The sequence below is a fragment of the Ranitomeya variabilis genome, chromosome 3 (genome assembly GCF_051348905.1).
Source record: "Ranitomeya variabilis isolate aRanVar5 chromosome 3, aRanVar5.hap1, whole genome shotgun sequence".
NCBI lineage: Eukaryota > Metazoa > Chordata > Amphibia > Anura > Dendrobatidae > Ranitomeya > Ranitomeya variabilis.
This window is the reverse complement of record NC_135234.1, coordinates 322,737,577-322,753,079: the sequence shown is the minus strand read 5'-3', so window position 1 is coordinate 322,753,079 and position 15,503 is coordinate 322,737,577. Positions and strand designations below refer to the sequence as shown.

At 42.5% G+C, this 15,503-nt stretch overlaps 1 protein-coding gene across 18 annotated transcripts in view; it reads left to right on the top strand.

The window, feature by feature from the left end:
- Positions 1-15,503, top strand: part of LOC143815937 (protein 4.1-like) — a 405,258-nt gene that overhangs the window by 160,331 nt on the left and 229,424 nt on the right. For 12 of the 18 annotated variants that reach the window (XM_077295749.1, XM_077295745.1, XM_077295750.1 and 9 more), the window contains 2 exons: positions 5,014-5,473; positions 5,963-6,163. In XM_077295749.1, the coding sequence (XP_077151864.1) occupies positions 5,021-5,473; positions 5,963-6,163 (654 nt within the window). In that variant the 5' untranslated portion in view covers positions 5,014-5,020. The remainder of the gene's footprint in view (positions 1-5,013; positions 5,474-5,962; positions 6,164-15,503) is intronic. The other 6 variants (XM_077295758.1, XM_077295756.1, XM_077295754.1 and 3 more) reach the window with 1 other exon arrangement.

Sequence of the window (15,503 nt, the reverse complement as noted above, 5' to 3'; positions counted from 1 at the left end):
TTGTAAATAACTCATGAAAGAATAAAGTTACGTTAAAACAAAGCACACCATTGTTTTTCTTGTGAAATTCTCAGTAAGTTTGATGTGTCACATGACGCTCTTCCCTTTGGAAAAATATAGTTGGATCCCAAATGGCCTACTTCAAAATGGCCGCCATGGTCACCACCCATCTTGAAAAGTTTCCCCCTCCCATATACTAATGTGCCACAAACAGGAAGGTGATATCACCAACCATTCCCATTTTATTTAGGTGTATCCATATAAATGGCCCACCCCGTATATAATATATGTACATCCATGCTGCAAAGGAGTGTGAGCCACCCCATCTTGAAAGTGCCACCTTGAGACTACCATACTGACTAAACTACTGCTGAGCTCACTTCCCCTGCTTCCTGCACCTATTATGTTCTCTTTAGACTGTCATGCAGTCTCAAGATGTTTATCTGTGACACCAAGCAATACATTTTAGAATATAAACTTTGAAATATACAGTTGTGTGAAAGTGTTTGCCCCCTTCCTGATTTCCTATTCTTTTGCATGTTTATCACACTTAAATGTTTTAGGTCACCAAACAAACTTAAATTTGCAGCATGATGTCTAGCTTTTGAGGAACTTTTGGTCTACTTCACATTGCCAGGCAGGTCTTTTTAAGGTGATTGATTGAGAACAGCTGAGACCGTAATTAGGCCTGGGTGTGGTGAGGGAATTTGAGCTTCGCTTCCCAAGATGTGATAAACCAAAGTTAATTTATGTTTTAATGGATTGGCATGGGGGGGCAATCACAATCACTTTTTCACACAGTGAATCCATTGTGGCTGAATTACAACAATTCCGCAAAGATGAGTGGGCCAAAGTTCCTCCAGAGCGTCGCAAAAGGCTCATTGCCAATTATCACAAACACATGATTGCAGTTGTTGCTTCTAAGGGTGGCGCCCAGCCTGTTATTAAGTTTAGGGGCAATCACTTTTTCACACAGGGCCCTCTAGGTTTGGATTTTTTCCCTTAATAATAAAGACCTTTATTTAAAAACAGCATTTTGTGTTTACTTGTTGTTTTTGGCAAATATTTAAATTTTATTTGGTGATCTGAAACATTTAAGTGTGACAGACATGCAAAAGAATAGGAAATCAGGAAGGGGGCAAACACTTTTTTCACACAACTGTATGTCCATATGTATAATTATATACAGTCCAAGTAAAAAATGTGGACACCTGTGTGTTTGCTTTTTTTCCTCGTTGGTATGTGCACCTTGCGGATTCAAACTGACAGCAGCAAAACCACTATGGAACACAAAATGCGAAAAAAGGAGTACAGAAACATTTGAAATAAGCCAGAATGTGTTACATCTCAGATAACCCCAAAGTACCCCACATCCTGCCCCCTCTCCTGTTTTTTTTATATATGCAATTATATGAAAAAGTTTGGGCACCCCTATTTATCTTAAGCTTAATGTTTTATAAAAATTGTTTTTTTTGCAACAGCTATTTCAGTTTCATATATCTAATAACTGTTGGACACAGTAATGTTTCTGCCTTGAAATGAGGTTTATTGTACTAACAGAAAATGTGCAATCTGCATTCAAACAAAATTTGACAGGTGCATAAGTATGGGCACCTCACCAGAAAAGTGACATTAATATTTAGTAGATCCTCCTTTTGCAAAAATAACAGCCTCTAGTCGCTTCCTGTAGCTTTTAATGAGTTCCTGGATCCTGGATGAAGGTATTTTTGACCATTCCTCTTTACAAAACAATTCCAGTTCAGTTAAGCTTGATGGTCGCCGAGCATGGACAGCCCTCTTCAAATGATCCCACAGATGTTCAATGATATTCAGGTCTGGGGACTGGGATGGCCATTCCAGAACAGTGTAATTGTTCCTCTGCATGAATGCCTGAGTAGATTTGGAGCGGTGTTTTGGATCATTGTCTTGCTGAAAGATCCATCCCCTGCGTAACTTCAACTTTGTCACTGATTCAAGAACATTATTGTCAAGAATCTGCTGATACTGAGAGGAATCCATGCGTCCCTCAACTTTTAACAAGATTCCCGGTGCCGGCATTGGCCACGCAGCCCCAAAGCATGATGGAACCTCCACCAAATTTTTCTGTGGGTAGCAAGTGTTTTTCTTGGAATGCTGTGTTTTTTTGCCGCCATGCATAACGCCTTTTTGTATGACCAAACAACTCAATCTTGGTTTCATCAGTCCACAGGACCTTCTTCCAAAAAGAAATTGGCTTCTCCAAATGTGCTTTTGCATACCTCAGCCGACTCTGTTTGTGGCGTGCTTGCAGAAACGGCTTCTTTCGCATCACTCTCCCATACAGCTTCTCCTTGTGCAAAGTGCGTTGTATAGTTGACCTATGCACAGTGACACCATCTGCAGCAAGTTGATGCTGCAGCTCTCTGGAGGTGGTCTGAGGATTGTCCTTGACTGATCTCACCATTCTTCTCTGCCTTTCTGATGTTTTTCTTGGCCTGCCACTTCTGGCCTTAACAAGAACTGTACCTGTGTTCTTCCATTTCCTTACTATGTTCCTCACAGTGGAAATTGACAGGTTAAATCTCTGAGACAGCTTTTTGTATCCTTCCCCTGAACAACTATGTTGAATAATCTTTGTTTTCAGATCATTTGACAGTTGTTTTGAGGAGCCCATGATTCCACTCGTCAGAGGAGATTCAAACAGGAGAACAACTTGCAAGTGGCCACTTTAAGTAGCTTTTCTCATGATTGCATACACCTGGCTATGAAGTTCAAAGCTCAATGAGGTTACAAAACCAAAAAAAGTGCTTTAGTAAGTCAGTAAAAAGTAGGTAGGAGTATTTAAAACAAGAAAATGATAAGGGTGCCTATACTTATGCACCTGTCAAATTTTGTGTGAATGCAGATTGCACATTTTCTGTTAGTACAATAAACCTCATTTCAAGGCAGAAACATTACTGTGTCCAACAGTTATTAGATATATGAAACTGAAATAGCTGTTGCAAAAAAAAACTATTTTTATAAAACATTAAGCTTAAGATTAATAGGGGTGCCCAAACTTTTTCATATAACTGTATGTGTATGTATGTATGTGTATATATGTGTATGAACAGCACCAGAAAATATCTTAAAACGTGCATGCTTCCCTAACCAGCATTCCAACGGCCTCTCAGACAGTAAACAAAAAGGGAAACTGCACAAAAAGATGTGATGTAAAAAAAAAGGACTTTAATGCCCTGTGGCATGGCAATGTTTCGGATTGTCAGGACCTTGCAAAAGAACAGGGCCAGCAGCATTTTCCCCCTCCACAGCGGCACTGCCATCTAGCTGCAGTGTAGGGAAGTGCAACACAGCCCTATGTATGTGAACGGAGCAGCTCCCTGTACAGCAATACCACTTTGACAGTAAAAATGAAGGATAATTGACCCCATAACTGAGTGTATTTACACCATTGTATCATGGGAGTATCCTTTTAAAAAAATGTATCTGCACATTACTTTACTTTGCAACCCCCCCCCCCCAACGGTTGGATTTTTTTTTCAATTTTTGCAAGGTTGCTTCCACCAATCACTTCCATCGGGAAATAATGCACATTCTGAGTTATGTCAACGCTGCAATTTTTTTTTTTTTTTTTTTACTTGCAGCTTATTGGTGACCTGGTGTCACCTCTGGTTCCAACCTTAGAAGGATGATAGACTTTTCAATGAATGTCCAATAATACGGAAAATCTGACAGTTCAGAACCTGTCCTGTCCCTTTTAGGCTGCATTCATTCATATCTTCAGTGTTAAAACTTTACCTGTTTAAGACTTCAGCTTTACTTTTATTCTACTTCCACATATGTAGCAAATATTTTATATGTACCTGCCTGAAATCGGCTGGGCAAGGAGTTTGGCAAGCTGGAAAGCCCCCAAGGCAAATGTTAGTATTTGTTTCAGCTTTGTGATCGTATGCTTTGGGGTAGTGTGGTGCCACCTGCAGGTCATTTTTCCTTACTGCAATTTTATGAAAATGAATGTTTAAAATGTATTTTGTGATCACATTGTGGATGTGTGGTTTGTTTGGCTATTTTGTTGCTGAAGGGGGCAAGTTTACCTTTCAAATGGTGTATGATTTGTGTGTGGTTGCAGTATGAAAGGAGATAAAAAGTAATCACTGAAAAAGAGTGTTTTGAAGTCATATAAAAGGATTACTACTGCTGCTCTAAGGATTCAGTTGTTTGCAATTTTAAATCTGCCATACGGTTCCAGAGATAGGGGCCTTTTTTTTTTTTTTTTTTTTTCCAGAGCAGCCGAAAGACATGTCCCCAGAGCATTCTGTGAGCGATGACCCCTTTGGTAAAGAACATAAAAATTGTCACTAAATATCCTTTTTTTTTTTTTTTCAAAACCAGTTTTTTTCACTGGTGTACAAATACCATGTTTTTCAGACTATAAGACCCATTGGACCATAAGAAGCACCCCAAATTTTCAGAAGGGTAATGGGGGGGAAAAAATGCGTCATATGGGGGGGGGGGGGTCTGTCTTACAGTCCGAATTCGCCTTACCGGCGACAGAGCGGGGTTACAGGAGGTGCGACCCTGCGGGTTGATTCTGGGAGCCCCATCCCAGGCTGGTGGAAGGATCTTCTTGGTAAAGACAATAAAAATTTGCACCAAATTAGAAAAATATATATATCTCTGAAACCGTATGGGGAAAAATTAGAAAAAAAAAATGTAATACTCGTGGGCAGCTGGAATAAAATAAGGGCAAAACTGGCCACTTTTCGTCTTACGACAGGTCTTTAAGTCATTATTAGTTTTCAAGATGAAAGATGTTCTCATATACTGAATTTTGGTGTTTTTTTGTGTGTTTTTTTGCCCTCCCCACCCTCTTTCTGCATTTGAGTAAAATCCTGCATGTTTCTCTTTTCTTACTGTTCTATATATACTCATCTGGAAATAAATGTGCTTATTTTGCATTGTGTCCTTCAGCACAAATGGCTAAAGCTAGAACTTTTTTATCTCTTAATGCATTGCTTTCAATTTTTGTTGCAGTCTAAAAATGACAACAGAGAAAAGTGTAGTTGCTGAGGCAGAAAGTCCTCCCCAGGACCAAAAGCAGGAAGGGAAGGATCAAGAGGAAGAAGGGGCATGCAAAAGTGCCCCAGAGGAAATTGTCGTTGAGGATAAACAGCAAACTGTAGAAACTCAGGGTTCTCCTGCCACAGCTTCACCTAGCACCCGCAAAAATAAAGATCGGAATTCTGAAGGCAAGGGTTTGTCAAGACTTTTCTCCTCCTTTCTTAAAAGGCCAAAATTTCAAGTGACTGAGGAAGACAAAGACATTCAGTCATCTTCAGAAAAAAGAGATGCAGACCAAAAGGAATTAGATGAAGGTTTGGGAGAACATTTGGATTATGAGGCATTTCTGAAGGCTCCAATTGCAGCTCCAGAACCTGAGCTGCGAACTGACCCATCTCTTGACCTTCATTCTCTTAGCAGTGCAGAAACCCAGGTGATGTATATTGTCTGACTACTAGAGCTTGCAACTGTTTGTAGGGTTAAATCTGCTTTTTATTTTTTTTTTTAATATACATGAAGTATGGAGTAGATTGTGAACAGACAATATATTTTACCCTTTCCAGACTAACTTTTCCAAAGTACAAACTTATAGGAAAATAAAGAAATATAGAAGACTAGCCGCAACTTCTGAATTAAAGGGAAGCTCCAACAGTAACTTCTATCGAGGTTAATGTTCATGATTACACAGGACTCCTGACAGTTGTAAAGATGACTATTCAGCTTTCCTAACTATGTTTTAATGGTCTCTCAGTTTGTTTAGGAAAATGAGAATTTTAGCTGTTTTGATGCTATATCATGGCAATATGGTATTGATGGATCACGGGAAAAATATACAGATGATGAAATGTTTTGTGTTGATGGTTTTATAAAATTTTGTCCAGTATGATATTGAACTTCATAATTTTATTCTGTGTACTCCTAGCCTGCGCAGGAGGATAGGAAAGACTATCAAGACACTGAAGTCAATCCTGAGGACGAACAGGACACTGCTGAAGGCACCTCAGAACAAAAGCTCCCGAAAACTGAAGAAGCTAAGAACCCTCAAAGAGTGGTCAGGAGATCAGCCAACATGCGTTGTAAAGTTTCCCTTCTTGATGATACCCTGTATGAGTGTGAATTGGAGGTAAGGGTGTTTGCAGGTTGTACTTCAAAGGTGATGGGATGTCAGAGGTCCAAGGTTATGTGCACATTTATATCCATTTTTCCGATATTACTCCAATACATCCACAAAAAATGTAGTCTGTAATTATGACCATATGCTGGAGTATATTTCCAACCTTTTTTTTGGCATAATTTTGATGAATCACTGATTCATTTTCTTTATGTAAATAAGCTCTGGGTCTGCATTGAAGATGTAGACAGATGTGTAGAGCATTGCTAACAGAGACTGCAGATTTTATTTATTTTTTTCAATCTTTTGTAGCAATACAAAAGAATTGGTCAGAAAAGTACCTTTCTGTACATATTTAGGTCAATTATGTTTTCACATACATTAGTTTAAGTTTGTGTGAGTGCCTCGTGACTGGAACTACAAAATATTTACAATCTGTAGGCTTTTAATATTTCCTTGCTACATATTGAATCGTATCAGGCTTGAACAATGTGACTTAATATTTAAAAAAATGTATTTATCATTTTGTGTGAGATATTTGGATTATTTATGCATTTTTCAATTTGAAGCATAGCCTTTAAGGGGAACCTGTCCCCCCCCCCCCCCCCCCAGGCTTTTTTTAACTAAAAGAGCCACCTTGTGCAGCACTAATGCTGCATTCTACATTCGGCTCTTTTAGTTCGGGTCCCTGCCGACACTGCAATAATCGCTTTTATAATGTGTCCCTGATTCCTCGAATTAGACCTGGGGGCAGGTCTTTTCCCCGGACAGAAACACCTCCCAGCCATCACTCAGGGCCTCTGCGCGCCGCCTCCTCTTCCTTCATTAGCGTCCCCGACGCCTGCACTGTAAGTTTTCTTTTGTTTGTTTGTTTGTTTTTGGGGCATGCGCAGTTACGCTGCCCTTCCAACTTACAGCGCAGGCGGCGGGGACGCTAATGAAGGAAGAGGAGGCGGCGCGCAGAGGCCCTGAGTGACAGCTGGGAGGCGTTTGTGTCCGGGGGAAAAGACATGCCCCCCCGGACAGACTACAGGTATGAGGGGCAAATTATAAAAACTAATATTTCAGTGTTGGAAGGGACCCCAACCAAAAGAGCCACCTTGACAGAATGCAGCATTAGTGCTGCACAAGGTGGCTTTTAGTTAAAAACGCCTGGAAGGGGGGGGGGGGGTGGTGACAGGTTCCCTGTAACATAACCTATGGGACAGAAATATTATTACTATACATACAGTTAGGTCCAGAAATATTTGGACAGTGCCGAATCTTTGTGATTTGGGCTCTGAATGCCACTATTTTTTATATACAATGAGAAAACTTTGCAGGCAATGACTGCCTGAAGTCTACAGGCCATGGACGTCACCAAACGCTGGGTTTCCTTCTCTTTTTTTATATTGATAGATCGGGCGATTCTGAGCACGGCATTACCAAACGTGTATGTTTTATTTATTTATTTTTATTGAATGGGTCCAAAGGGGGTGATTTTAACTTTTTTTACTTTTGGCATGCTTCAATAGTCTCCATGGGAGACTAGAAGCTGCCATAACCTGATCGGCTCTGCTACATACAGGCGATGATCAGATTTCCTGTATGTAGCAGAATTGGGCGGCGCTCATAACAATCTGGCAGTGACAACCTTAAAGGTCTGCTGGAGACCTCTGGTTATCATGCTGACCCATCGGTGACCTGTGATCACGTGATGGGGTCACCGATAGGAGGGATTTCCGTTGCACTTTCCGGAATCACACATTAAATGTCGCTGTCTGAGTTTGACAGCGGCATTTAAAGGGTTAACAGCCTTGGGTAGATCCCGATTCCACCAGCGGCTGTTAGGGGCACATATCAGCTGTTCAAAACAGCTGACGTGCTGGAAAAGGTGTGGGCTCACCGCCGGAGCACACATCAAAGGGAGAGACATGACATGCACTGTACATGTACGGCGCATGTCATGAAGGGGTTAAAGAGTTGTAATTTGTAAAACCTTACTTCAGTTAGGACGTGAATGCCCTCAAATTAAAGCTGAATCTACACTTTAAGACCATATTTATGATATAACTGTATCTGAAATATGTTTTGGTAAATTAACTAAAATGCCAAAATTTGTCACTGTCCAAATATTTCACTCTACAATGGCAACTATGGTGAAGGTGCGTGCTGGACAGACAAGGTATAGGGAGGTGTGCGGAACAGTTAGTGGAGGATGTGGGGAGGTGTGAGCAGGCGGGACTCTGTGACTGTGAATATGGAGAGGTATGCATTGAACAGGCATGTGAGGTGTGTGTGAGCGCAGTGGGGACAGGTTTGTGAGAATATGGTGATGTTTGTGCAATTGGGACTGTGACTGGATATAGTGAGGTCTGTGCTTGATGGGGTAGTTGTGGTATGATGAGGTGACAGATGATGCATTTGATGAGGTGTGTGACTGGATGTTGTGAGATGTGCAATCAGGACTGTGATTGCGGCTATGGAGAGGTGTGTACAATCTGCACTGTGTGACTGCTTCCCTCTGTTCACACTGGCCATTAAAATGCATTTCTTGCCTGAATACACAAGAAATTAGTTAGGCCGGGTTCACATTGCATTATAGCAGCCCGTTCAACACATGAGTTAACACAAGTGCCGAAATGTGATCACGCTAGCGCAGATAGAGCTAGCAGATGCTCTATCTGCGCTAGCAGTGACGGACCCGGAAACTCTGCAGCCCGCGTCCCAGGGTCCGTCAGTCAATGACGGCATATCGCTAGCGCACGGCCATTGTCCGACATGGGGCTTAATGGCGGCGTTAACGGACTGCATTACACCGCGTTATGCCACGGTGTAACTTAGGCTACTTTCACACTAGCGTCGGTACGGGGCCGTCGTGCTGCGTCGGCCCGACGTACCGACGCATACTGTGCAAAAAAATGCCCGACGTGGGCAGCGAAAGCAGTCTTAGGACGCTTCCGCTGCCCCATTGCAAGGTCCGGGGAGGAGGGGGCGGTCTCGACGCACAAAAAAACGTTACATGTAACTTTTTTTGTGGCGACGGTGCACCAAAACACAGCGCAACCGTCTATGGAGAAAAAACGCATCCTGCAGACAACCTTGCAGGATGCGTTTTTTATCCACAATGACGCATTGCGACGTGCAGTGCTCGACGCTAGTGTGAAAGTAGCCTTAGTCCGTCTAACAGACTGCCAAAACGTAATGTGAACCCAGCCTTACATTGTGTACATCTTCCGACTGCTTTTCTTTTCTTGTATGTGCCGTCTGAATAGTCTGAGCATTGTGAGATACATGGCATGCTAGTTAATAAATTTTTCCATACTATAAAGTCAGATATTTAGCTCCCAATGCACATTTGTTTATTGCAAATGAGATTCCTAAAGTGCTCGAACATATAGGAAAGATATCCAACAACTATTGTATTTGGTTTGAGCTCCATAAGAAACTAGGATTTCATAAAATGGAGCTGAAGGCTGCCTCCCGTGACTTTCTCTGGCACTCATCACATCTAGGAAAGGCTGCCAATTGCAAATACAGTATCTTTGCAGAGTAAATGGAGGTGCAGAGCCTACACCAGCATTTCTTAAGGTACCGTCACACTCAGCGACGCTGCAGCGATATAGACAACGAGCCGATCGCTGCAGCGTCGCTGTTTAGGTCGCTGTAGAGATGTCACACAGACAACTCTCTCCAGCGACCAACGATTAGGGGAACGACTTCGGCATCGTTGAAACTGTCTTCAACGATGCCGAAGTCCCCCTGCAGCACCCGGGTAACCAGGGTAAATATCGGGTTACTAAGTGCAGGGCCGCGCTTAGTAACACGATATTTACCCTGGTTACCATTGTAAAAGTAAAAAAAAAAACAGTACATACTCACTCACCTTCTGATGTCTGTCATGTCCCCCGGCGTCCACAGGGTTACGCGCTGCTGCCGAGAGCTTCCTGCACTGACTGAATGTGTCAGCGCCGGCAGCAGCGGTGATGTCACCGCTGTGCTCTGCTTTACTGCCGGCACTGACACATTCAGTGCAGGAAGTTCTCGGCAGCAGCGCGTAACCCTGTGGACGCCGGGGGACGTGACAGACAACAGAAGGTGAGTATGTAGTGTTTTTTTTTTTACTTTTACAATGGTAACCAGGGTAAATATCGGGTTACTAAGCGCGGCCCTGCGCTTAGTAACCCAATGTTTACCCTGGTTACAAGTGAACACATCGCTGTATCGGCGTCACACACGCCGATACAGCGATGACAGCGGGGGTGATCAAGCGACGAAATAAAGTTCTGGACTTCTAGCTCCGACCAGCATTATCACAGCGGGATCCAGATCGCTGCTGCGTGTCAAACACAACGAGATCGCTATCCAGGACGCTGCAACGTCACAGATCGTCGTCGTTCTCGCTGCAAAGTCGCTTAGTGTGAAGGTACCCTTAGTCATGGACTGCCTCTTCTAGGAAGTGTCTAGCTAACATGTCTTTGAACTATAATTTCCCCCTGATTCATATGGGAATGGTAAAAGGGTATTCCCATCTCCAAGATCCCACTCCCATGACCACTCATAGTGACAGTTGCCAGTGGTCGTAACCATGGATACCTAAGGTCCTGCACATGAGGAAAGAGACACGGTAAATCAGAAAAACTCATTGGAGGTATTTGTGAATATCAGTATTGCACTTAGTGCATATTGGGATAGGATATTGGAGATGGGAATACCTTTTAAACTTGGTTTTGCAAATATTTCTGCAGAGGAAAGTGGAACAGAACCATAGTAAAACATATCATGAACCTTTCGGCTGCATTCGGTGTGCGCTCGATTCCAGGATGATAGGCTAAGTTCACGTTAGCGTTCGGGGGCTCTGCGGAGGGCTGCTTACGTCCTCTGATAAGCCCCGCATACTTCCGCATACTTCTACATGCGTCCTGTGTACCTATCTTTAACATTGGGTACGCAGGACATGCGGATGCATTGTTTTGATGCGCCCGCCGACCGCACGAGAACGCAACAAGTTGCATGTTGTGCGGGTGGCGGGCACGTCGAAACGACGCATCTGCATGTCCTGCGTACCCAATGTTAAAGATAGGTACACAGGACGCATGCAGAAGTATGTGGGGCTTAGCGAAGAACGTACGCAACCCTCCGCAGAGCCCCCGAACACTAATCTGAACCCGGTCTTAGATAGTTTTTAGGTTTAAAGGGTAACTAAACAAATTTATAAGGTTTTTAAAATGTCAGTGCCCTTTATAGTTAGGCCCTGGATCCCCATTGATTGCTTAGTACTTCACCCCAACCCTTTCAGAGGTGCATAGCTCGGCAGACACAGGCGCACACACAGCAGGGAATAGGTTTAATAGATCTGCTTGTGATTATAAGGACAGTGAAATTCCAAAAAACGTTTTATAAAGGTTTAGATCCTTATTTTAAAGCAGACCTATCATCTTTTCTGGCTTGTCAGTTTTAGGAAATAATTGTATTTTCCATGAAATATCACAAAGTTCTGAATTTATTCACCCACTTATATTAGGAATAACCGAGGAACTATAATGCAGAGTTCTAAAATGCTCCAGAATTATTTAATGGGGAATGCCAACATATAATAAAATAGACATGTTTGGGAAAGTCACAGGTTCTTTTTAAAGGGAAGCTATAATCGGACAATTACCTACTGTTTAAGGTTTTTGAGTTCCATGTATTTAAAAAAAATAAAAGAAAAATGTAGTAACTTTGCAATTTTCCCACTGGCCACTGGGGATTTTATAGAATCTCAAAGTTTGTCTTTTCAGGAAGTTTACAAGCGTTTTCTTATCAGTAGAAGCAGAAATGCAATTTCACACTAGGCGACTTAACAACGATAACGATAGCGATCCGTGACGTTGCAGCGTCCTGGCTAGCGATATCGTTGTGTTTGACACGCAGCAGCAATCAGGATCCTGCTGTGATATCGCTGGTCGTTGCTGAAAGTCCAGAACTTTATTTGGTCGTCAGATCGGCGTGTATCGTCGTGTTTGACAGCCAAAGCAAAGATGCCAGCGATGTTTTACAGTGGTAACCAGGGTAAATATCGGGTTACTAAGCGCAGGGCCGCGCTTAGTAACCCAATGTTTACCCTGGTTACCATTGTAAAAGTAAAAAAAACAAACAGTACATACTCACCCTCTGATGTCTGTCACACGTCACTCGCCGTCTGCTTCCCGCACTGACCGGGAACGCCGGCCGTAAAGTGAAAGAAGAGCACAGCAGTGACGTCACCGCTGTGCTGTACTTTACGGCCGGCAATCACAGTCAGTGCAGGAAGCAGACGGCAAGGGACGTGTGACAGACAGCAGAAGGTGAGTATGTAGTGTTTTTTTTTTTTACTTTTACAATGGTAACCAGGGTAAACATCGGGTTACTAAGCGCGGCCCTGTGCTTAGTAACCCGATGTTTACCCTGGTTACCCGGGGACTTCGGCATCGTTGGTCGCTGGAGAGCTGCCTGTGTGACAGCTCCCCAGCGACCACACAACGACTTACCAACGATCACGGCCAGGTCGTATCGCTGGTCGTGATCGTTGGTAAATCGTTTAGTGTGAAGGTACCTTAAGGGCATGACAGAGACTGCTGTGTACCTGCCACTACAAAATGTGTAGTGTAAATATTGACATGCGGTTTTGGGACATGTAAAATGTATAGTGAGTTGTAACTAATACAAAGTTTGATCCGTGCTCCAACCAAAAAAAACAAACAAAAAAACCCACCAAAGCAGAAAATGCACAATAAAAAGATGTATCTTTATTTAGAAATAATATGACAATAGAAAACCATACAATAAATGTGCACGTATCAAGGTATGCATACATTTTTTTTTTTTATTAAAAATGAATATCTGTGTATAAAAAAAGACCAATGTTGCATGTAGCGGATAAGGAAAATACACAGGATTGAATATATATGTGTATGTGTGTGTGTATATATATATATATATATATATATATATATATATATATATATATATATATGTATGTATATATATATATATATATATATATATATATATATATATATATATATATATATATATATATATATAATACCGTATATACTCGAGTATAAGCCGACCCCCCTAATTTTGCCACAAAAAACTGGGAAAACTTATTGACTCGAGTATAAGCCTAGGGTGGAAAATGCAGCAGCTACCGGTGAATTTCAAAAATAAAAATAGATGCTCCATACCGTTCATTATGGCCCCATAGCTGTGCCATATAGTGCTCTGCACCGTTCATTATGGCCCCATAGCTGTACCATAGAAAGCTGTGCCATATAGTGCTCTGCACCGTTCATTATTGCCCCATAGCTGTGCCATATAGTGCTCTGCACCGTTCATTATTGCCCCATAGCTGTGCCATATAGTGCTCTGCACCGTTCATTATTGCCCCATAGCTGTGCCATATAGTGCTCTGCACCGTTCATTATTGCCCCATAGCTGGGCCATATAGTGCTCTGCACCGTTCATTATTACCCCATAGCTGTGCCATATAGTGCTCTGCACTGTTCATTATTGCCCCATAGATGTGCCATAGAAAGCTGTGCCATTGCTGCTGCAATAAAAAAAAAAAAGACATACTCGCCTCTTTTGCTTGCAGCTCCTCAGCGTCCCGTCTCGGCGTCTCTCTGCACTGACTGATCAGGCAGAGGGCGGCGCGCACACTATATGCGTCATCGCGCCCTCTGACCTGCACAGTCAGTGCAGAGAGACGCCGGGAAGATGGAGCGGCGCCCGGCGTGTGGAACGCGGACAGGTGAATATGTAATACTTATCTGCTCCCGGCGTCCCGCTCCTTCCCCCGGACAGCTGGTCTTCGGTGCCGCAGCCTCTTCCTCTATCAGCGGTCACCGTTACCGCTCATTAGAGAAATGAATATGCGGCTCCAACCCTATGGGAGTGGAGTCCATATTCATTTCTCTAATGAGCGGTCCCACGTGACCGCTGAACAGGGGAAGAGCTGCGGCACCTGGAGACCGTGGGACTGCAGGGACAGCGCCAGGAGCCCTGGAAGCAGGTAAGTATGCCTCAGCGCCCTCTCATCCTCACCCGCCGACCCTGCCGCCGAACGTGACTCGAGTGTAAGCCGAGAGGGGCACTTTCAGCCCAAAAATTTGGGCTGAAAATCTCGGCTTATACTCGAGTATATACGGTGTGTGTGTGTGTATATATATGTGTGTGTATATATGTATATATATATATATATATATATATATATATATATATATATATATTTTCCCAAGAGGTATAAGCACCAACCATAAATAATCATAAGAATAAATAATAAATTAAAAAAATTATATATTTGCAATGTTTATAGTCACTCCAGTGCACAAGCAATATAAAAATTGAAACAACTAGTCACACCAGTGTGGTACACGGATAACAAAATTATATATAAAAAAAATAATTACATGAAAACTCATATATTCACAAAGTGCATATGGGCTGAAAAGTATATGTGTATATACACATATAGATCTAAGAGAAATTAATTATATACGCTGTGTGCAACAGTGAACACTATAGATAAGAGGCACAAATAATAAAGTGCAAGTGCATTTGATCAACAAGGTGCTAAGCAGTGTACATTTTAAAGTGGTGTGTGCATGGTGCTCAAAAATTACCAAGGAGAAAAAATGGGAATATACCTTTTTAAATGCCGCCTGATCTTGATACCGCGCTCCCCGACACGCATTTCGGAATAAGGATTCCTTCAACCCCCTGGTACTGCGTGTTAAAGACTGATGTACTTGAACTGCCTAGTAGAGTTGACCTTGTTAAAACAAACCAGGTATCCCCTTGTAGGGTGTGGACTGGTTTAGCCCTTTCCTGCCTCTGAAGACAATAGATGCACTATGTGAATCTCATTGTGCAGTTTTATATGTGAAAGTAGCGTGTCTAATGTAATGTGATATAATGTATTTTGGTGATGTACAGTATATAAAGTTTTGGAGCATAATGTTAATATAGCATAAGTATACGCTTAGGACAGCATAGGATATAGAACAGATTAGCATATAGATAGGAAATGGTTAAGGTTAGGATTAGCCCAGTGGCAGGGCACTATGCTGATAAGAATGGGGGCACTTCCCTTCCTGGTTAGAGGAAGTTCAGTGTCAGCCAATGAAGTGTGGAGGAAAGTTTAGGTGAGGTGGATTGCTAGGGGCAGTATGGGCCAAACGTTCAGGGCAACGGGCTGCCAAATGGAAAACCCTGATGGAGATTCCAACAATGTCTTTTTTGTGTACACTGTACATGGGCAGATAGCTGGCAATTAGTGAGCTCAGTATTCACAGAATAGAGGCAGACAAACAGTGGTTTTTGTCTCTCTGCAGCAAGCAGCCCAGTA